The 23,876-nt window shown below is 34.0% G+C and overlaps 2 protein-coding genes across 2 annotated transcripts; one reads left to right on the top strand and one right to left on the bottom strand.

The window, feature by feature from the left end:
* Positions 1-344: 344 nt before the first annotated feature.
* LOC129005388 (glutathione S-transferase 1-like) lies at positions 345-5,743 on the bottom strand. Its single transcript, XM_054434258.1, has 6 exons — positions 5,718-5,743; positions 4,535-4,693; positions 3,798-3,856; positions 2,235-2,373; positions 1,147-1,314; positions 345-494 (listed from the first exon to the last, which is right to left on the bottom strand). Exons 2-6 carry the CDS (start codon positions 4,673-4,675, stop codon positions 345-347), a joined length of 657 nt encoding a protein of 218 aa, XP_054290233.1. The 5' UTR covers positions 4,676-4,693; positions 5,718-5,743.
* A 2,828-nt stretch (positions 5,744-8,571) lies between these two features.
* On the top strand, positions 8,572-22,888 carry LOC129005387 (uncharacterized). Its single transcript, XM_054434256.1, has 11 exons — positions 8,572-8,788; positions 12,399-12,549; positions 13,465-13,523; positions 13,875-14,013; positions 15,443-15,610; positions 16,124-16,268; positions 18,688-18,833; positions 19,506-19,564; positions 20,779-20,917; positions 21,625-21,792; positions 22,551-22,888. Exons 2-11 carry the CDS (start codon positions 12,409-12,411, stop codon positions 22,689-22,691), a joined length of 1,305 nt encoding a protein of 434 aa, XP_054290231.1. The 5' UTR covers positions 8,572-8,788; positions 12,399-12,408; the 3' UTR covers positions 22,692-22,888.
* Positions 22,889-23,876: the final 988 nt, after the last annotated feature.

Below are 23,876 nucleotides of genomic sequence, written 5' to 3'. Positions count from 1 at the left end.
AAAAAATATTTCTGTTCATAAAATAAAATTATAAATGATTCAAATTCTAACAAAAGATGTACAGTTAAGAAGTAATCGCATTCTAAGCAAAATCTTTGACAAAATTTTTATGTCACCGGTGGAATTCGTCATTCGATCTGGATACCTCTTGGACATCAATCGGACGCTAACCACTACGCCAAGATCACCGATGGTTTCACCCCGTATTGTTGCGGTAATGGTGTTCCCTCAAGAGAATAGTGACGTCACGCCCCCCACTCCTTCGCTAAAGAGGTTCTCATCGGTTCCTGACTAGGAAAACGAGACGCTATAAACAACGTAGGTATTTAGGTAGTAAGAAGAGCTTATTCTTTTATCTGGTCAAGCTTCTCTTTGATGAAGCTCTTGAGCAGGTCGGCTCCTAGTTTGTTTGTGGTTTCAAAGTCTTTCATGGACGACTCGCAACGTTCAAACCAAGCTTTTGTCAAAGCATGTTCTTCAGAAGGGTTGTATACCTAAACAAGATCAAGTTTCAAGTTTCGTTTTCTGTAACTTTAAAAATTTCTAGTCATAAGTATCGGTTTAGGATACCACTAACTTGAACGTTATTGGATCACAGACAGAAAATAATTTTAAGTAGTGTATATTAATTAACAATTTTTGTGCAATGAAAACAGATAACCAAGCCGGAAAATTGTATACTTTAGACTTTGCTCTGAAGTGGTTTAGGAATTATAAACATGTAAACTATTTCTACTTAATAATTTCTTTTCGTGTATTTTTGGTGGTAAAATATTTTTTGTATTTTGCAAGCCCCTAGATCTTTACAGCTAACTTTTATCTATGGTTAGAAAACGCCTTCGATTGATAGTCAAATTTTATTAGCATCCTTTGGAATTGAACTGGCAGGCTTCAAATTTGGTAAGCTTCAAATTTAAGGGCATCCCATCTAACTCAGCCATCTTGACAGTAAATATACTTAAAATGTTTTGAGGATATTGCATATACTTGTAATAAACAATTTATGTAGGAAACGTGTACTTGTTTAGCTATATTTGTTAATTTAAAAGATTCAGGCAAGACTTAAAGCATGTTTATACAAAACACAGACATGAAAACTTTCATTAACTCTGTTTTACATAATGCTTATTTCAGTTGTATTCTTACCTCTAAAACATCGACCAGTGTGACGTAGCTATAGTCAGCCAATGTAAGATGGTCTCCTGCCATGAAACTTTGACCCACCAGTAGTTTTTCGATATTGTCTTGAGCGTCTTTTACTTTCTGCATCTGTTCCTCGGTTATTTCAGACGCGTTGAAATAAATTAAGGATCTCTGAAAAGGAGTAATTTTATTTGTCACGTGCATATAACAAATAATACTTTCATTCAATATTTGGGAGTAGTTATTGTTACCTTTATCTAGGATTATTACAGAGTTTTAGGGGCCTTTTAAAACAACATAAGTAGATATATTTTATTGATGCTAGTATAGTAAATAGACTATGCGTCTGTTCTTTGAAGAAAATCTTGATAACACGAATCTTTCTCAAATTAACAAAAAATTAGGTTTTTTCTGTAGTATTGGCCGTGTAAATAAAAATAAATAAACTTTAGACCCTTACATAGTGTTAATTACTACTACTATAATAATATAAAACCCTGTCTTTCACAATCTATTTAGCAAAATGTTAAACTAGATATTGGCTTAAGGCAATGGATATTTAAAACATTTATTTCTTGAAGTTGCCTAAAGTTTACATCAAATACCTCTTGTATTTTTTATAATTTTTTAAGCATCATTCATATTAATCAATTGTGTAGACTATGGGGTCATTAGTATCCTAGTACCACAAAATAGTGTCATGTCCAAAGTAAAATAGAAAATAATCAGCCATCCATCCAAAAGTATAAAAACATTGTATTAAAAAAACGCATATTGATCTTTGATGTTTGCCCAAAGACTATTCACGTTTTTCGTGCATGGATTGTTTGGCACCTTTTGTATTAGACAATATTAATCATGTTTAACCATCTTAATATTTTAATAAGAAACTTTTTTAAACTCTTCTTACATTTAGGAAAAATCAAAGAATAGCACTGGATAGGCAATTACCATCGCCAATACCAACATATTATACTGTAGTAAGCCCACAGTTAATTTCAGGGGATTAGATTATGTTAGCTTTAAAATTTTTACTCATCAATATTTCTATATGTATCATTTAAGTCAAGAAACCTATTAACTTTACTCACTGCTATTTCCCTAATAAGATAGAACACATCATTGCTGTAGTGCAGCCTTTGATCAACAATTGCTCTCTTCTGCAGGTCTTTAGGATACAAAGAGTCATCTTCGGCATATTTGGACACTAGGTAGGCCATGATGGCTCGACTGCAAAAATCGCAAATAAGTAAATAGTATATATACTTTTTAATTGTAAACTCCTAGTACTATCAAATGATTATTTTGTATACGTTGGACGACCATTGCTTTTGGACCTTGAGATTCGTTTATAGTAAAATTCTAGGATGTAAATTTTGAACACGCGGATTGCAAAGAGTTCTGCGGTTTTTAGTACAGAAATATTTCTTAGAAATATTTTGAAGCTATTTTAAATCACGTTATGTCAAAACTGAATATTGATATAATGTATAAATATTCCTAATAAAATTGCTTCTAAACTACACCAGCTAAAAGTATTATAATTTAGACCATAAGGAAAAATACACTTGGAAATGTCAAATTAAAATCAATCTAAAATCGACAAAATAATTGAAACGATTTTATCTTTCATATTTGATTTTCCATAGAGAATGAGCAAAACGTTTTAACAAGGTAATCAGCCATGTAATGAGTGTTTGAAATAGAGTAAAAATGTTTATTGTTTTCTACCAGTATTTGTCAGTTTTATTTTGAGTTTGTTTATTTATGGATGATTTGTTTATTATATGGGATTAAACACATGAACAGGTATAGTATTTAAGTGCAGTTTTAGTGAGTGGTTTTGGTTCTGTTTTTATTATTATTTTTTTATATAAATGGGTTAAAATTGGTTCTAATACTGTAGAGAAATTGACTGCATTGCATGTTCCTTGTTCAAGAAAGGTTTTCTGAAACTTTAATTAATAATAACTAATAATATCTGAAGACTATTTGAACTTGTTTTAAGATCTTGTCAAGAATTCTTTTACTTTTACATCAAGAGACCAACTAGCCTTTGTTATCATATATTCACTTTGAAAATGTTTGGATTCGATAACAGATGGTTAAACAGAATATTTAATAAACAATTCTGTAAAGTCTTGTTATTTAAACGTTTTCTTTGTACACTTTGCTCTCTTTATAGATGTTACTACAATTACCTTTACTCGTATCAAATGTGTTCATAAACTTAACATCAGTCAAAAAAAGTTTAAATAATAAATTACCAATTAATGCATTCGACGGAAATGAGTGAAAGTTGATTACTGTTTTAAATACTTATCGCGTGGATTAAAAACCTAAATAACTAAATAACCCTTCCAAACTTGATTAAAACCTTAACTAGGCTAAAGAAGTCTTGATGAGAAATTAATATTTAATCCACCCTTTGAGATATTCTGGTTAATTATTTTATAATCAAAACTTTTACACTACTGTTTATTTACTCCCATCGCTTTTTAAATTTTGAAAATGTAATCTCAATTCGACAATGAATTGTGAAACAGTTGGAAGTAAATTTGATTGTGTTTAATATAAATTTATGATTAGACTATTCTTTGGAACATGTGTTTAAGTAGTCTAGTTAGTTAATTTATTAAAACTACAATAATTACCTTTCCCACAGAATGAAACCATCATCGTCAATGACTGGGACAGTATGTAGTGGATTCAACTGAAACATAAAATAAATATGTTTTTTTTTAGTTGAGCAGATTGAATTAAATACTAGGACGAGTGAACTGCAGCTTTTTAAAAGATGACTACGTACTCGAGCTGTTTTATTAGTTACCCCTTTAATTACTTTACTTAACCATTACATCCTATAGCTCATGTTATTCCTTTATACTTTTTAAACAATAATTGTTTAGATTGCCTCTCACAGTTAGTTAAGCAATTTGTAATAGATTGTCTTTATACACAGTTAGTAGTAGGTATTTGAAAGCGGTTGTCTATCTAGGAGAAAAAGAAGAAGAATAGAGGGGTTTACCTAAAGGAAAATAAGAAAATGTAGGTTTCTTCCACATCTGGAAGTAGCACTGGCACGGCAACTTTACTAGAAAATCGAGACGCTGTAATATGTTGTTATGTTGGTACCAACTAGGAGAATGAGCTCATTGACTCGTGGCTTTATGTTTGTACAATCCCACTATCTCCTATCACCGTACCGGTAGTTCAAATATTCACAGTACAAAGTGCAATGTACTTAATCCCTTAGGACAAAAAAAAATCCCTTAGTACAAATGGCAACCGACATCTCGTAATTCTCTCATTCGTTGCTACCTCCAGCTCAGTGATTTGCTGTTCAAAGAGAAGACAACGAGTTATTTTATCTCTATGTTTACTTAGTTACCTTTAAGAACTCGGGAGTGAACTGTTCCTTTTCCCTCAAGTCGACGTTCTTATACTCAGCAGTCAGCCCTAAAGCGTGTATCACGAGGTCCACGGAGCGAGCTGGTGGACTGGGCGGGATGAAATATAGAGTCAGTGGCATCTTGGAAGGTACTGAAAACTTACAAAATACAAACTAAATATTTGTGCATGTCCCATCATTACATCTTAGGACGTTTGGCTCTAGTACGGAAACCAATTTACTAAGTTAGGCTAGACCTAGAGGGTTGTGATATCACATAGATAAAATCGATTGGTAATTTTTGAGATTTGATTATGGGACTGGAGACTGAAGCTCCGTACTCTACCTCTAGACTAATCTGTGCTGATAAGATCTCCCAAACTGTATTTGAAAGTCAAGTGTGTAGCTAAGAAAGTCTACGATTTATTGAAGCAAATCCATAGCATTGTTTGAATCTATTTTAAATCAACAACAGATTTTGGTTCAACCATATAATAATAATTCAATCTATTTCAAGCCGGACTATTTTACATTGACCACGTGCATTGACTTAAAAACGAAATTACATTTAACGAGATGTAAACTAATACTTCTACCATTGCAACTACATCTACATACAATGCGTTAAAATGTCTTTACTAAGCGTACATTCAAGTATTACCTTAAATATTATTTTGATTTTTGTAATTAATACGCATTATAACTAAGCTGTCAAAACCGACGGTTTCAGATTAAGACGAATTACTTTGAATTAGTTTCCCTCGTTGTGGCTCAGACCTTCTCCTCAAATATTTCTACACATTTTATTATTTGTTTCCATTTCAAAAACCCTTTGAACCTCGATATTCATTGCGATATAGTTTATTATTTTACTACACAACATAGTAGGTTTACACTTTAATTTAATTCTTTTAAGTGCTCTTCTTTGGGGCGCATTTTAAGCTGAACTTCGTTCCATGAAACCTGGCTAAACATAACATTATGAATAAATCATGGATTATTCGGAGAAAATTTTTTTCGAAATTTAACTATACAATAAATTAAATAATTAATAATCAGAATTCCGGTTGAATAACAAAAATCGATAGTAAAATAATAGTAATGCATTATTAATCATGAATACATTTAATTAACCAGACTCTTGTAGCCAAACAAAAAGCAATACTACATAAACTTCCCTTACCAGAACTCCGTTAACAATTGGACCGTTCTCGTTCACTAGTGCAGACTACTCCAGTCAGCTGTTCGTGTGGTGGGAGGGTATCACTTACAGATAGTGTTACAACAATGTAATATTGAGAAGGCCAAGGCTACAGCGACGACTAGCCAGTTGTAACCTGCAATTACACACACGCCATCTTTAAAAATTCATCAGAGGAGTGTGGAAATAATTTACAAGATTCACCACTCGTCAACAAAATTAGCCAATAGAATTGAGGGAATTTGTTATGTGAACTGTTACAGTGTGCAGTAAGACACGCCTACTTGACGTGCGTGAGGGAGATATTAATTTCATATGGGAGAGCAGTAACAGATGTTTATGAATTAAAATTTCACGTTTCTTAACTCGTGGAAGTAAATTAGTTAACCACGTTGTATGAAAAGTAATTGTTTGAATGATAAGTGTAAACTGAAGAATATGTAAAGTGTTGTAGTTTGCTTGTTTATGAACATATTTTGATCAAATTTTGAAAATGCATTTATTTATTACTAAACTATTAACATAAAAAAACACTTTTTTAACCTTGTTGTTGCAGCAAACCTAGGTTCTCCTCAAACTAATTCTATTTAAATAGGGGATAAATGTGATATCTTTAAGGAGACATTTTAGTGTAAATCCAATCAGGCAAATGGAAATTCGCTTAGTCTGCAGGTTTTCTGCAGCGGGGTTATTTAACTATAAAATAATCAATGCATTAATAATTATTGTATTACGATTCCTCGAATAATCCAGAATGGAATATTTTACAAACACATCTTCCTCTTGCAGATGCGTTCTAAGAAATGATTTTGAATAATTCAGTTATGGCTCCATCCCACACGCCTTCCACAGTTTTTCACGCTTATAACATGAAATTCTATTATCAAGTGGTACGATATTCTTCGTATATTTTGATTCGAGTTTTAACATGAATTGATCATACTCAATATATATTCATCCTCGTTATGGGTTCAGCTGATGCCAATTTAGTTTTAGTTCGGTCCGTGATTAATCAGAATCAAATGAGACTGTGGGGTTTATTTACAATGCATGGTTTCGAGAATGTAGCGTGTTCAATGCGTTTGGAATATAAATTAAAAACGACCGCCTCTTCGTAGGACTAAGTTCAGAGGATACCGAGGCCGTTATCGCGTTGGGCAGTGGGCAGACCTGACCGTTGACCCTACACTTCACTACACAATCACTGACACCACACTCCACCTCTCCTCGTCGATCTTCACTTTTTTATATAAATTAGGCCTACAATTACCTCACTTTGCACAACGATTTTTTTTTTTATTTCATTCCAGAACACTGAAAATTCAGTTCCAGGCAAGACAAAATTCTAAAATTTTAGAACGTAGACGAATATTTTTTTCCCCAATAAATTTATTTTTGTCTCCCATTAAAATTAACTTATTGCACCTCGAGTCTACGCACAGGCCCTGTCTATGTAGACTTTTTCCTTTGTTATAGAAGGTATTTTTTTACATTTTTGTTCACTTTATTTCCACAGTATATATTTGTTTATCTAGATATTAATATTTGGTGTATTATTTGAATCATTCGAATCTTTTGAATTATGTATAAGTAAAAAAATACAGTGTACTGATGTATATGATTAATAGGAAATCAAATATTATTTTATTTCATTTCGTTGGATACCCGTTGTTGCTGTTTCGTCAAAACGTTTGCTCTTGGGATTTTAAAATTAAATATTTTAGTTCCGGTTCTTACCAAGATGACAACAGTAACAACTTGTCTCTCAAGCGTGGTAATGAATTATCCAAAAAAAATTCAAATACTTTACAATGCACTTGAACTATTCGATGAAACGTTCATAAACCTAAATCACATTTCCACTCACATCGACAGTAACAATTTCCATTACTTAAGTACCAAGTGTTTAATGTAATCGTGTACCGCTTGTATTACGTTCAATAGAATCGCTGGTAATTAAGTGCACAGTAAATATCAAATAAGCTTGGTGACACAAATGCGACCGAGCGTAAAGGGTTAATATGATTGGATATGAGGCAATAGTGATAATTAGTGTACTCGGGGTGTTTACTGGACAATGTACATATACTTGATTATAATCCTCGGGCATCGGTGTTGGTATACAATTTGTGGCTATTTAACCAAAGCTTTTGTCAGGACTCAAACATTCGGCCGGGTCATAATTGTAGTTACCAAGACATTACTGCAAACATTTTCCAGTCATGACGTTTCGGCAGTGGAGAAATACTTTTTTAGGCCTTACATTCAACATTTTTTTTCCAGGGGGGTCCTCCGAACCCCCCTTTTCTGGGGGTATTTCCATACCCCGGTGGTCAACCCCCCCCCAAAAAAAAACTCTGGGACCGCCAGTCTGCAATCCAAACCCGTCTTCAGGTGAAAGTTTATGTTAAACATCTAACTGCATTAAGTGTGCAATAAAATTAGTGTGGTTTTTATAAAAGTGTAAGTGAAGTATTCTTACTTGCTTACTTACTTGCTTGTAAGAATACTTCACTTACACTTTTATAAAAACATATGAATCATATGATCATATGAATTTATTGAAAATTATTGTGGTTTTTATAAAAGTGTAAGTGAAGTATTCAAAAGCCCTCTGTTTTGTATCAGCCTACTAGGGAGTATAAAGGAGGTATACAGGGTTATATGATAGGGTAGGTTGGATATTTTGACCTGCCCCCCTTAGCCCTTTTTATCTTTCTTTAGCTCTATCCCCCACTCTCTCTCTCTCTTTCTCTCCCTCCTTCCCCCCTCCACCACTCATTAAATCACCCTATTACCAACAAACTCCAAGGTCATCATCACTTCAAGTACTTCAACTATCGACGCGACGAGTCAAGGTTTGTTGTGTTTTAGTCGTCATGACATTCCAGTCCTCTTCAGCCTGGAACTGATTGTGTTGCTACCTGGATTTTGGGTTCAGTGAGTTGAGTTCCCCCTCTACTTTGGTCTAATCCTAATCACTTCATTCCAGTCCGCAACTTCGTACTGTATGTTTGGTCTGCGTTTCACCTGTTGAAACATTCTATTTGAAGGTAAGTCAATGTTCATGTTCACAATACTATTTCCATTAGAACCGTTCACGTATTCATTCTCTCTTACACTTTCATAATATAAATAATTAAATTAACTAAAACATTAAGTGATTGTACTATCAATAGTAATAGTTATTTATTTTTATATTGTAACTTTTTAGCTCCAAAACTATTATTTGGCTACAATCCAGCAGAGTCAAAGACTCTCATTTAAAATTATAAAATAAGACTTGTTATCAAAGTTGACTTCTTATAGAGGTTTGCAATAATAAATAACTTGTGATTAGGGGTAAAATAAATTCATGGAAATTTGAAAATGACACTTGTATTCAAGTGTGACTTACTATCGAGTGTCTTGTTAGGATCTTGTTATCGTGGTTCTTGTTATTGAGGTTTCACTGTATAACCATTCCATTGGTGACTAGACAGATTAGAACCCAGACCCAGCCCACCACCCCTATTGCAGCAGATGAAAAACAGTGTACAAACACCTAATTTATAGTTTATGTATCAAATTTACATAAACTTAACTACAAAAACTCTAAACTCTGGTTGTTTAGAGATTACCAGCATCTCTCAAAATAAAAATAAATAATTTTAAAAAGATAACTAAACATGTTTGATTTGGTGGTGTAAACATGAAGTCATTTAGATACAGAGTTACATTACACCTATCTGCACATAAAAATAGTTATGATCGATGACTTATTTTTGTGTCACTAGTTCACACACAGATAATTAATAAAAATATACATTAAACATCAATTTCACAGGTTTAGTCCAGTGATAATTTATTATGTAAGAAGTCTGCATGATATATTGTATTTGAACGTCAATTTTGTGTTGTTTTTCTTGTGTTCTTTTGGCTTAAAACTATTTAAGCATTAAAACTCAAAACGATGAAAACCATGTAGGCCACATTTCCAATTTATTTTATTACATAAATATACATTTTTGTTCATAGACAATTATTAACATAAAGTACACAATGAACAGAACATAATCTAAATCAATCAGTATGGATACTGAACTTCATCCTAAGACTTTAAATAATCTGACACTTCTAAAATTAAATTAATAATATGGACCCAGCAACCCTAATTATTTAGTTATCCCCTCTACTCTGCCCTGCTAAGCACAGTTGTGGTAACTGACATCTGGGTAAAATTGAGAAAAAGAGGGTAGTATATTTATAACTATGCACTACAGTCAAAAATTGACTTTAAAACATTTTTTTGGTCTCATCTTATGTATTTTTTAACGCTAAATATTTTTCCAAAATTATTTTCAACATTAAAACATTCTAAATACTTAAGAAATTAGATAATGCTTTAGTTCTTATCAATTACAATCAAAAATACTTGGCCATATAGTGGCAACTTAATTTCCCTAAGCCAATATGTTGTATCTCTGCAGATACCACGAACTGGTCTAGCAAAATCATGGTTATTGTTTCAAATGCAACAAAATATAAGGTTCCCAAAATAAACAAAATTTCTGGATTGAAATATTTGATTCTGTTTTGGCAACAAGTTGTTGAATTGTTTTTCTGGAAGTTGGAGAGGATACTGGTATTTAAATATATGAATTATACCATTAGCGATGGTATTATAAATGTTATATGATTAATTAATCTTCCCCCTTAAATTGTTCAACTACCTACTAAAAGTTTTATCAAATAAGTTAGAAAATTAAAATATAAAAAAGTATTTGTATTTATTATTAATTATTATATGTTAAGCAGGTTCTATCATTGTATCTAGTATCGCAACTATCACAACGTTATCGGTAACTTATCACAAAACTCGATAACTTATGCATTATGAACTTACCTATTCAAGTAATTCAATACTGTATTTATAATACAAGCACACGACACTACGTATATGTATGTTAATTCATGTAGGTTCGTACATAACTGGTATTAAACTATAAACAATTGTATTAAATATAAAAAAAAAGCTTTATAAGAAGAATTAATTAACTACCACGCTTTAACTGTACAATAATGATAAACATATTTTTTTATTTTAATACTTTTCCAATTACTTCATTTCATTTCCAAACTAAAGATTTAAAGCATTAAGCTGTTATATAAAGATGAATGATAAAACGTATTTAGCTCGTATATATAATCTAAATTAAATGCAGGCGACTTAAAATATTTCCAAAACAGGGATAAAACCCATTAATGATGTTTAAGATTAAACATCTCATATGTAATCAAACAAATTAAACATTAATTTCAAAATTGTTGAAACTTGTTTTTTAAGAATTACACAAACTATTGACTAATAGTTTTGTAAACAATTTTAAAATTGTAAAATAATGTATTTTTAAATTGTTGAAACTTGTTTTTTAAGAACTAGGCCTACACAAACAACTGTTAAATACCGGTACTTTTGTAAACAATTTAAATATTGTTTGGAAAATTGTTTTAAAATTATTTATGACAAAACTAAGAATAAAACAATTTTAAATTGTTTTAAAATAGTTACAACTCGGTATTAAAACTTATTTTGTATACTGCATAATACTGATTGTTAAACAATTTAAAGATAGTTCCAATCTTATATTAAAATTGTTGTGTAATATGAAGTTTAAATCAAAATGCTTTTTAATGGTTGTAAAACAATTATTGTAATACAGCTTTTGACCATTTTTATGGTCATTGGGGATCAACAATCGATGTTCCGTCAATCTTGTTTTGGAGAACTCATCCTTTCCTCCCGATCAGGTTTTGGTGAGACACCATTTTCCTTAGACATATCTTAAATAATCCTATCATTGGTTTTGTTGTAGCCCAAGGTTGTAAAAAAATATGTTACCAACTTTTTGCGACGTTTTTGTATGAGTAATTTCCATAAGTAGGTACATCTTCATTAAGATCATCAGATTGACCTGTTAAAATCTCAATTTCAATCCTACATTATCTGAATTTAGAAACCCCTTCTCTCAAGTCATAATTTATTTCATCAGATTGGCCTGTAAAAACTTTAACTTACAGCTTCATTTATTAGGCTTACATTATTGGCAGAATAAATTACCTCTTCTAAAGAAAGGCTCATCATTTAATAGGCCTTCAAGAAACTCTGTTAAAATGTTGATGTCAAAAATATACTACAGTATTATCAATATCACCAAGTGGAATGTCAATATAAAGGAAATTAAATTCATTATTTGATAATAATAGGTCACCTCAATTCAAAGAGACAAAAGCTTTGTTTCCAACAACACGGTACTTATAGGAATACTGGGCCAATAATGGGGATGATGCTAAACTAAATTGCCGTAACTGATGGATTGCTAAAGCATTTTGTGGTAACATATCATTCCTAAGAGAAATCGTTGTATCTGTCGTTAGATACAACTTAAATACCCTAGTAAATGTAAGTTACAACAACTGCGCTTAGTAAAACACTCCTAAACTGCAGATACGGCAAAGAAAATAAGCATTTTGTAAATTAATAAAACAACATATAAGGCATTTAAGGCTATTTATATGATCCTAAGTATGTGTAGAATCACATGGTAACCATATCTCATTTTCCCCAAAAATGTCAGTTACCACAACTGTGCTTAGCAGGGCAGTACTGATCCATTGTTTTAGATCTACAACCATGCCACTCATACTCTATGGGTTCGAGTACAGTCCTGCTGTCCGCTCAGTGAACCTGGTCATCCACCAACTCGGTCTGGAGGCTGAGTTCAAGGTCATTGACTTGAGTAAAAGAGAACATCTCTCCCCTGAGTTTTCCAAGGTGAGAACACAAGTATTTATAAGTGCGTTCAAACAGCCGTGGCACCTGAGGTATTGGGAGGCCCCAAGGGTTTCCATGGGGTCTCCTAATCCGTCAGATGCCACGGCTGTTTGAACGGAGTATAGTTGTGTTAGTCTCGATACTCCTTTTATCTATGGTCTCGGTCAGTAAGCTATAGATAAGCCCCACACCAATTTATCATTCATTTTGCTTGAAATGTTCAAGATCATTGTGTACTATCTCCAATTGAAAGAGCATATGAAACCCAAAGTTTCAAAGCTTTTTACAAAATACTATTAATCAAGACGCTGATAATTAAGTACTGTAGTCTGGTACGTATGTTGAATATTAATTTGGTTATTTTCAGTTAAGTGAAGGAGTGAGAGAATGTGTTCTATCATAAATGCATAAGTGTCATCATTGTCAACAGTGCTTTACACGGTTCCTCCATTCATCCCAGAGCCATTTATATCAGAGGTGATATTTAGCCGCACCAACAAATCTGTGCCATATTCCTACCCTCCTCAAGAACACATGGGGAGTCCTCTGCATATTCCTCCACTGCTCCAATTATTTACATGTCCTCCTTCACTTGCCTCCACCATCTCTGCTTAGGTAATCCTGGGAGTCGCCTTCCATCAGTTTGTCCTTTAATATTTTTTTTCCGACATTCCTCGTCCCTTCTCAGTACATGTCCTGCAAATCTGATATTTTGACACTTAATTTCTCCACTTACATCTGTGAAATCATCTTATCTCTTTATTGTGTCTTCTTCCATAAACTCCTTGTTCGCTTTGATTTATTTTTCGATACACATTTAGTGTAAAAATATTAATTATATAAGCATTCATAAATTAACTGTAATTTTTATTTGACGTTTTTACATTTGTTTTACATTATTGTTGTTTGTTACAGCTTAACCCTTTTCACACAGTTCCAGTTATTGATGACGATGGATTCATTCTATGGGAAAGGTGAGACCTAAATAAGACCAACAATGTAGATACTGTATTGTATTTAGATGGATTTGTTAAATTGTTCATTCTTAGATTGATGGTTTTATTTCAGGGATGTGCGGTTGATATTATACATATTAGTCTTGAGTTGTAATTCTACATAATTTTATCACTATTTTTATCTTGGGGCAATCATGTCCAAAGTATTCTGCAAAACTACTTCCTAATATAATAAAGTAAAGTTTTTAGTTCATAGCCACATTTAGTATGCGAAAATAGCGAAAAATATTTATTTTTACCATGAAAATGTTTTTATAATGTATTTATTTGTTGCTTGATATGCCCTTCTAAAACCGTTGTTTGTTTCAGCAAAGCCATAATGACCTACTTAGCCTCCAAGTATGCCAAAGATGACTCTTTGTATCCCAAAGACCTGCAGAAGAGAGCAATTGTAGATCAGAGGCTTCACTACAGCAATGATGTGTACTACGTAGGCAGAGAAATCTCGGTGAGTTTTGACTGGATTTTAAAGCTAATTCCTTTGCAGTTTTGGTGTTTAAACAAATTTAATTTCTTCTTTTTCTATGGATAGACCTAGATATTCCTTTCCCATGCAGACCCTTTAGTAAATGAGCCTGGTGGGCCCGTCTCAGAACGCAAGAGGTTTTAGGGTTTTTAAGGAAGAGAAAAATCCCTACACAAGGAAGGGGGAGGGCAAGGCCACACTAAAAAAACAGGCCGTAATGCTCATCAAGCATGACGTCACAATAGAAGACGGCTATGACGTATAAGTATTTATTTATTTATTTTCCACTGAAATATTAAAACAAGCAGCTGATCACAAACGGCAAAATTACGTCATTGCCGTCTTCTATCTTGAGGTCATGCTTGACGAGCATTACGGTCTGTTTTTTTAGTGTGGCCTTGGGGAGGGGCACACAATTGTCACTTGGGCCCATAGCGCAACACATGCAAGCCGCAGGTCTGTTACCATAGTTGATGTTAAAGCCAGTTTTAGTTTAGAACTTGGCGAGTCGGGGGCTCCGGTAGTGCCACAGATCCAGGCCCAAGACAGTGATGTCGTACGTTCGGATCCTGGTTCCTGCCTACTTTTTATTCATACAAGACACCCTTGCTTTGCTGGATAGGTGCTACGCACACTCGCACAGATCTGTAGTCTATGTGGACGGGAATATGTAAGATTAAAAGCAGAGGTTGCCAACCACTTAAAAAAAAAAAGTAAATACAATGAACGCAGTTGAATTGGGTCAACAAGAAAGTATACTAATGTAAATTACTGATTTCCGTAAAATTTGCCAAGTTTTTAATTCAACGGAGCAAAACTGAAACGGCAACTATATAGCATCTTTCATTATGTACAAACTATCACAAGTAACAATAAACGAAGGGAGAAATTTGACCGTAACACTTTGTGTAGCATGCTCATTCAACTTCACATGCGTTGTGTTCTTTTTCAATAAAACTTTGTCATCAGCTAGTCTACAATGCCAATAACATTAAATCCCGGAATGTATGGAATATAAAGTGACCATGCGGATGTGGTGGCATAATTTACTGGTAGATGGGTGTATACTTTTGTATTTAAAAGTCAATGTTCTACTCTCTGAAAATTTGAATTTTATTCCAAGCCCAAACAATTTATTAAAGTAAAATAACAGAGGGAGAGTAAAATGACAAATATATAGTGGTGTACATAGCATACAATTTAGCTTGTATCAGTAAATATTTACTAAGCCCAGATAATACAGCAAAAGGAAGAGAACCATATTAAAACCTAGCATTAACGACTTCTTGTAAATTTTTTTGAAGCCATACTTTTTTCTTTTTTATTTGACTATATATTGATTCAAAGAGATGTTTGTCACGGGATTAGAAACCTAGTTACATTTAACTAAGAATTTTTAATTTTATTTTAGAGATCCCTTGTGTTTGGAAATAAATCCGGGATCACAGAGGATGAGCTGAAAAAAGTGCAGCAGACTCAAGACAACATTGAAAAACTATTGGAAGGTCAAAAGTTTATGGCAGGGGACCATCTTACATTGGCTGACTTTGCCTACGTAACAATGGTTGATGTGTCGGAGGTAAGATGTTTGTTTTGCTATCGCAGGTGGTTTTGGGGTTTGCTTATTGTGGCCGTCTTTATTTTATTTGATTTTACGCATTGTTTTCCGTTCTCACAAACAAGATCGCCGAGTATGGCTGTAGCCTTAGTCTTGTCTTTCCGACCAGGAGGTAGTACCGTATTAATCAATCAATTATTGAGAGGGGGAAGCCACCTTGGTGCGTTTTTCAACTCAAATATGAGTGAAGGACTGAGAGAGGGTTCTAAAACTGCCTCTGACATGTCTAGTGTTCATTTTTAGCCACCTTCAATAGAAGACCATGGTGTTGTTGCACTGGCCAGCCTGTTACCATGAGAATAGTAATAACAAATTTGTTACTACAATACTTGGGCAGATGCTCCATAGTGTAACAGCTGCTAGACATTCATAGATTTAGGAGTAAAACCACACCTATGCTGCTATTGCTTAATTTTATCGTTCAGTTCAGTTGACACCAACTTATATGATTTAAAATATTAATTCTGATTTCAGGTAATGAATCCCTCAAAAAATCATCCTTTGACCAAAGCATGGTTCGAGCGTTGCAAGTCAACGATGAAGGATTTTGAAAAAGTGAATAAAGCGGGAGCCGATCAAATAAAAATGGCTGTCAAGCAGAAACTAGGACAGTCATCATAGAGCACAAAACTTTCTTGTGAAAGGCATAAGATAATGGGTATTTTGTAATGAAAAGTAGTCTTTAGTTTGTCACAATGTCTACTACTACATTGACATAAGAAAATATGTCTAACCTAGATAAATCTAAACACTACAAAACTGTTGTCTTTATCAATTTTCCACTCGAATTAAACATAACATTCAAATGAGTTAAGTCTTGGTGAAAAAGTTCTTTCAAATCCTCCTTCATCTTCCTTTTTTTATGAAATGAACCTTAAATACAAAAAGATGCTACAGACACTGCGTATTGTAAATTAGTAAATTTATCTTTCCAAAACGTTGACAAATCTCTTGAATATTTTCTTCTTTTTAAGTGAATCTTTTCTATAAAAAAGTTATATACTGAAGGCGCACATTAAAACTTAGACCCCGGGTCTATTTACTTTTTCATTTTGATGTACCCAGACATCTTCACTATTACTGTAGTTAAAATTTGTACTTAAATAGGGGATAATCCTGAAATGTTTAATAAATAAAATTAACCATGCAGATGCTGTTGGCATTATTTTTCTAAAACCTTGTAAAACTTTTTTAGTACTTAATTTTTACTATTTTTAAGTTTACTATAAAATCCTAAGCTTCAGACAGGAATTGTTTTCTATGAAAATACTGGCGAAGCAATTAAGAGAAAGTTTGGTGGTGAAGTAGCTCTCAACAACTCAAGTGAAGAACTTCAGAATAGAACATTCAGTAACAGTTACAGTAGCAGATATAACAGACAGTTTAATTTGATGTACAGGATTAATATGTTAAATTTGTCTACCGTCAATGTCGCCTTCCAATGGTCCTTTTGACCATTTTGGTTATAGATTTTGAAATAAATTGTTCCTTTTTTTTATGTTAGGACACTGGTGCACACTTAAGTGTTCGTTTTAAGCTTAATAAATAAAGGAAAGATGAGTCTGTGGAGTGAGATGATCTGTGTACTGACCAAAAACAGCCGCTGTTTCTTAACCCGGGGGGGGGGGGGGGGGTATTAAATACAAAAATGATCAGGAACCAGGATCAAGTGTTAAACAATCAAAACGCTATGACTTTTGTCAGGATCGAACCGGAAACCTTGATCCTAGGTGAGAACAATAACAATCCAGCTATTTCAACTTCCCATGAACAAAACCTGCTCAACATATTAACAGTGAAACTTTCATAACAATTAATTAATAGGCATAGAATAACAAGTAGATAATACTTTTAGCCATTATAAATATTTTTCAAATTTAAATAACAAAGGTTGTCCTGAGGTCTTGAGGAAACACAAATTTTGTTTGTATCTCAAGAAATAGACTGAGAAGTTTGCTTAGCCTTGCTTTAAACCAACATCCATGTGTAATCAATGATGTGTACTGTGTACATACATTTTATCTCACTCCTCCCGCCTCCCACTTTCTGTCCCCTGAGAGCAAACTGGCAGCCAAGGTCACACTTCAACTGTGGCCAGTCATGTTTGTGTAATTTGTGTTCATCTTGTTCTTGAGGGCCACAGTCCCCCTCTTTGGTCTCATCATTCCAGTCTTCAACTCGTTGTGTGTTGGTTGTCTCCTTCCAACAAGTATCACTTCAGTTTTTGTAAGGTATGTTATTTAATATTTATCATGCCTTTTCTATAATAACAGTGCACAATCAATGAGAAAGTTTTGTGGCATGAAAGAAATTTTATATTTTGGTTATTAATTTGGTATAAATTAATGTTGACTCAAAAACTAGCTTGTGATTAGAAATATTATAGCCCAAGACACCATCACCTTGGTTAAAAATAGTGAATTACAAACATATCTGGTTTATCTATTTTTATCTCTCAAAAACGTTTTAAAAATTGTAATTATATGGCACAGTAGGACTACATACTTGTTAGGTTTGGTGTTGGTGTGAACATGGAAAGAAAGTAAGTGAATAATTGGTGTGTAAAACACCATACATTTCACCAAACCTTATCCAAAATAAAATTATGAATGAGTTTTATGTCATTATCACTTGGCTGTCTATTTTAAGCCAAATACGTGTAAGGTGAGTCTAGATTGGAGTGATATGATCTATGTATCTTTGTTACTAACTAAGATCAGCTGTTTCTCAGCTTGGGCCATTTAAAAAAACCCAACAATACAAGGACAGCTGGGTTTAGTTAGTTATTTACCTTACTCATTTCCTAATGCTATACTCTGTTTATAAAATTTAGGCGGTTTGAGAGGAAGTTAGCTCGCCCACCACTTTTTTACTTTTTATGTATAGCAGCTGATTGGCATTTTGGCAAGCCTCACCGGTTAAGCTATTATTTTAATCGTAGGATGAGGATAACCAATCGGAGGGGATAGATTTCTTCCTCTAAAACCGCCTAAATTTTAAACAGAGCTATTTACTGATCCTTTGTTTTTAATCACCAGCAACCATGCCTCTGATACACTATGGATATGAGTACAGCCCTGCTGTTAGGACTGTGAACTTGATTATCCACGAACTTGACCTTCAGGCAGAGTTCAAGGTCATTGACCTAACTAAAAGGGAACACCTTTCCCCAGAATTTATAAAGGTAAACAAGTGTTTTTTAGTCTTTAATAATTTTAAACTTATCTAGTACAACAATTTATAACGCCAAGCGTTTACCACAAAGTCAAATCTTGGCTAAAAATAAAATTTGTTTAAATCTTTAACAAGTACCTTTAGCAATCAAGAAGCTAGTGTAAAGCCAGGACTGCCTAAATAAATGGGTCCAGTGGGCCTGGGCGCAGGGGCACAAGAGGTTTTAGGTTTGTTGTGGTAAGGGAGAGAAAAATTTTCCTTCAAGGAAGGAGGAAGGGGGGGGGGGCGCAAATAATTATCTCTCGCGCCCATAGCACGGCACATGTATACTGCAAACTGCCGCGGTCTGATTAAACCCTACTAAAGTGTGGAAAATTATATTTTTAATTTAATTACTTTTAGTTAAATGTGAATATATAGTTAGATTGGCATAAAATTTCAACAATGTCATGTACACTTTTTATCCCATAACAAAATTGTACTAAGGACTATAAACAATTGTGTTTAAACTGTAAACAAAATTATTTAATGAGATGTACAACATCGCCTAAATTATCTCCATACTTGGAACAAAATCCCTTAATTGATCAAAATACAGATCATAGATACATCCTCTTACAACTTACAAGAGATATTAAAATAGTCTATTTTGCATTCAAAAGAATATGTTGTTATGTTACAGATGAATCCCCTTCACACAGTGCCAGTGATTGATGATGATGGATTCATTCTTTGGGAGAGGTAAGACCTAACAAATAAAACTTCCATGAAGATTTGCTGAGGTTTTTTAGCCTCACCTATTAGCTGGGGAGGAGTAATAATCTAAAGACATCACTAAAACCATAGACAAATAGAATAAATATAGACCGTCAGCTGTGCTACGGTTAGCAGAAGTTTTGGCGTCCACCGCTATAGGTTTACTGTGTAGTAACGGCGCACAACGCTGCAGCGTCTGCTGGTCACATACGGCTCCTGCGCTCTCCGCCTTCAGCGGTAACTACACGGCAAACCCTAGCGGTGGGCGCCGGAACCTTCCTTTGATAGTCTATATTTATTCTATTTGTCTATGCTAAAACCTAGTTTAAGCACAATATGGGCTCAGGATTAGTACCTGTGAAATGGAGTGAGATGGTGTGTATAGCCTTGTTACCATAACTATGATCAGCTGTTTTCTTAACCATTATATGACAAAACTCAGCGATCCAGGAGGAGGAGATCCATATCCAGTTTTGGACCATCAAAGCTATTGACATTTCTCTGGATTAAGCCATAGTGACTTCTTTTGTCAGCCAGGACTGTACTCACTCAGCTTCTTTCACTTATATCATGTTCTAAATGCATTCCTTTAAACAATCCCATTTTTCATCACCATAATAATACTTACCTCAACATCTGGAGCGTTACCCCCTGTTGCTGGCTTCCTCCAACGCTGTCTAGTGGATTTATGTTTCCAGTTGTGAATTCTTGTTTTCCTCATGTCCTCCTCATATCAACCTTTATAATCCTGGCCGTTCAGTGCAAATACCTCTCATGCCCCCAGTACACTCCCACCAAGGCAAGGCGAGCGTTGGTGAGTTCGAGAGTGTACTCGGTGCGCTCGTCTTCTCTCGCCTCGCCTCGCCTTGCCTCGTGCACGCCGGCGCTCCGTCTCGAGTCGGTTTTTTGACACAAGTCAAAGGACCCAAGACTGCACGAGTGGTGAGTGCTACTTTCACATCAGTTTGTCTCCATTTCGACTGCTAGACAAAGTGAGAGTGTACACAGTTACCTCGCCCGAATTACTCGGCGAGCGCCTCGGCTGGCGTCTCGGCGAGAGTGTACTGGGGGCATCAGCCCCGTAGCGTGTCTTGTGCAAACCAACACCACTGATAACCATTCAGCTAAGCAAGCAGTTCTAGGTTTATTCAAATTCATTTTTGGCTTAAACAATTTTGAATCAGTATTTTTTTTTTCAGCAAAGCCATAATATGCTACCTGGCCTCCAAGTATGCCAAAGATGACTCTTTGTATCCCAAAGACCTGCAGAAGAGAGCAATCGTAGATCAAAGGCTACACTACAGCAATGATGTATTCTACGTAGCCAGGGACATCTCAGTAAGTGTGGGACTGGGACATAATTTTCTTTTGTTATTTGTGTTTAAATCCTTATCTTTAAGTCAAATCAAAGTCAAATCTTCATTCTTAGGCTTAAGAGGCCGATTTCATCACTAAATTCTTGGTCCTCCATTGAGAGCCAGGTCTAATTGGTATGTACACTATTTAAAGTATTGTGTACATATATTGTAAATACCAATTTTTGGCTCTTGCCGTAAGACAGAGAATTTAGCCATTCTTCCAAAATTTAATAAAGAATCATGATGTAAACAGGGGTGACTAATAGCAATAATAATTAGCCAAAACTTGGTTTATGTCAATTGTTTCCTAGTGAAAAATACAGAGCTATGTACAGTAATAGAAATGATTATAAAGTTGTATTTATTTTTATTATCTTTTATTGTGTTACCTTTCCTCCTTTAGCTAAATATATAAATTTGTAAAAAATGCAAAAACAAAGTACGGTATAAAGTATTTCAGGTTTCTTGAAACTGGGATTAAAAAAATTATAAACACTGTTTAGAAAAGAAATTCTTGTAAGTTAAACATTTCTGCAACTATATTCTAATGAGTATCATAATGAAAAATTTATGTGTACATTAGTGTAAATTGTAAATATTATAAACATATTTTTTCCTCAAATGAGTGAAATATGTGTGTTATAAAAACTAAATATTTTATCTGAACATAATTTATTTTCGTTTTAGAGGGATCTTGTATTTTTTAACAAACCCGGGGTGACAGATGATGACCTGAAAAAAGTGCAACAGGCTCAAGACTATGTTGAAAAACTGTTGGAAGGTCAAAAGTTCATGGCTGGGGAGAACCTTACATTGGCTGACTATAGCTACGTAACCTTGGTCGACGTGTTAGAGGTATGAATATAAACTATACCTGTCTTGTGTTTAAATGTGAAAGGCAAGCTTAGAAAGAGCTGGGTTTGTTAAGATGACCGTTAGGTCTAATCTGGCTGAGTCTAACATGTTGTCTTCCTAGGATACATATTTGCGAGTTTCCATCTCAATTGGGACTGGTGGTAAACTCAAGAGGAGTAGTTCAACTGTCTTAAGCAGAACCTGGTGGGGATGGCCAACCTAGAACATAGATAACTATCTACGTGTAACAGCTATTTAGATGAAAGTTAATGAGTGATGAACAGATGGTCTATGAGTTGTACCTCTATATGTATTTTGCTCATTTTACCACAGAGAATAAAAAGCTTTAAGGTATAAGTAATTGGTATCCTACAGAGTTAACATTCAATTGTAAATACACTTTAGTGATATCGGTGGGTTTGGCAAAGTCCAGTACCGCCTCCTCGTAACGCTCATGGTGGAGGAAGACCCCGATAGGATAGGAATTTCTACACAATACTCGCGCTGCTCGGGCTCTTCCTGATAGAAAGTGCACAGTCCTCCATAAGCTCCCTATAAGCCTCCCTTACTTCTCTGACATTTTACTTATGCTAACTGCATGTGTGTGTCCACTAAAGATAAATAAGGCTGTTTGGGACTTTTTCATGAGAAAAACCTTTAAAACAAAAACACTATGCTGCTGAAAGGGTTCAAATCTGTTGTTTATTAGCATGAATTTGATATAGGCTGAATTTTCTGAATCTGAATTTTGATTTCAGGTGATCAACCCCTCTCACAGTCATCCTTTGACCAAAGCATGGTTCGAGCGTTGCAAGACAACTATGAAGGATTTTGAAAAAGTGAATAAAGCAGGAGCCGATCAAATAACAATGGCTGTCAAGCAGAAACTAGCTCATTAATCCTAAGGGATAACAACTTATAAAAGTTAAAAGATTATGTCTTAAGATAATCTATGCGTAAATACCCAAATTGGGTTGTATAATTTTTTTAATTTTTTTACAATATATTTTACCACTGTAGATCAAATAAATCATTACAAAACTAACTGAAAATATGAGCTTCATAAATGTAACAATTAAAAATTGTAAAATTCAAATGTGTGAGTCTTTGTGAAATGTAATTTCAAATTTCTTATTTTTATCAAATAAATATGGAAAAAAATCATACTCTAGGTAACTGTGTGTGTTATAAAATAAACAAATAACATGATCTTTAATTTTGTGGGCATTTTATTGTCAAAGAATTGTCGAACCAAGGACCAGTTAGTGCTTTTTCTTAAATACCTTAGTTTCAGACAGGAATATTGTTTTCCATGAAAATACTGGCAAAGCAATTAAGAGAAAGTTTGGTGGTGAAGTAGCTCTCAACAACTCAGAATAGAACATTCAGTAACAGTTACAGTAGCAGATACAACAGACAGTTTAATTTGATGTACAGGATTAAATCTTAAACACAAGACTTGACTATCATCTTTTACACAAGTAGCCAGTTAAGTCTTGCATAGTAAAACAAGATTCATTTTCAGAGTAGAAGTGTTAATTGCTTGTAATTTTTTTTTGTCAATTAACTTATTAGCTTACTTAGATTGATGATAAAATATTAATATATTTTAATATATTTTTAAATATATTTTAATATATTTTTAAATATATTTTAATATATTTTTGAAAATGAAATTGAAGGCAATTAGTTATCTGGATCACTTTTAGCTCCAGACACACTTTTATGGTGTTGTGTACATTGTGGGATCGCATATAGGGACGGCATATCTAGTGCGGCCTTTGGCTGCCTCAACTTAGGGTGGCGAGGACTATAGTTAGTGTTGTCACAACACGGAGATGGATGAAAATCCTAGATGTAAATTCTTAGTTAACTTATTTGTAGAATAATATTGTATTGCAGAATTATTTGGAAATAGTTTTTGACTGCTTGTTACAAAATAAAATTTGATTTAGACATGTCTACCCTTCTCCTCTCCGAGGATAACTGCAAGGAGGGAAATCTAGCGTAATACTGTGAATCCTAAATCTACACCCTCACGGAAAGCTGACGCTTGTCAGCAGAACAAATATGGTTACATTCCA

This window comes from Macrosteles quadrilineatus, unplaced genomic scaffold, assembly GCF_028750875.1.
Source record: "Macrosteles quadrilineatus isolate MER2022 unplaced genomic scaffold, UCM_ALF_1.0 Scaffold_20__1_contigs__length_2534061, whole genome shotgun sequence".
NCBI classification, from domain to species: domain Eukaryota; kingdom Metazoa; phylum Arthropoda; class Insecta; order Hemiptera; family Cicadellidae; genus Macrosteles; species Macrosteles quadrilineatus.
Note: the sequence above shows the minus strand (reverse complement) of the source record. Positions and strands in the feature narration are given on the sequence as shown.

Bases quoted from the DNA above. Each gene is read 5' to 3' on its own strand.
- LOC129005388 (XM_054434258.1), bottom strand. From the start codon at position 4,675: ATGCCACTGACTCTATATTTCATCCCGCCCAGTCCACCAGCTCGCTCC. The intron at 3,857-4,534 runs GTAACTAAGTAA...TTTATGTTTCAG, and splicing joins TCACTCCCGAGTTCTTAAAG to TTGAATCCACTACATACTGT. The intron at 1,315-2,234 runs GTGAGTAAAGTT...ACTCCTTTTCAG, and splicing joins ATCTTATTAGGGAAATAGCA to AGATCCTTAATTTATTTCAA.
- LOC129005387 (XM_054434256.1), top strand. From the start codon at position 12,409: ATGCCACTCATACTCTATGGGTTCGAGTACAGTCCTGCTGTCCGCTCA. The intron at 18,834-19,505 runs GTAAACAAGTGT...GTTATGTTACAG, and splicing joins TTTCCCCAGAATTTATAAAG to ATGAATCCCCTTCACACAGT. The intron at 21,793-22,550 runs GTATGAATATAA...TTTTGATTTCAG, and splicing joins CCTTGGTCGACGTGTTAGAG to GTGATCAACCCCTCTCACAG.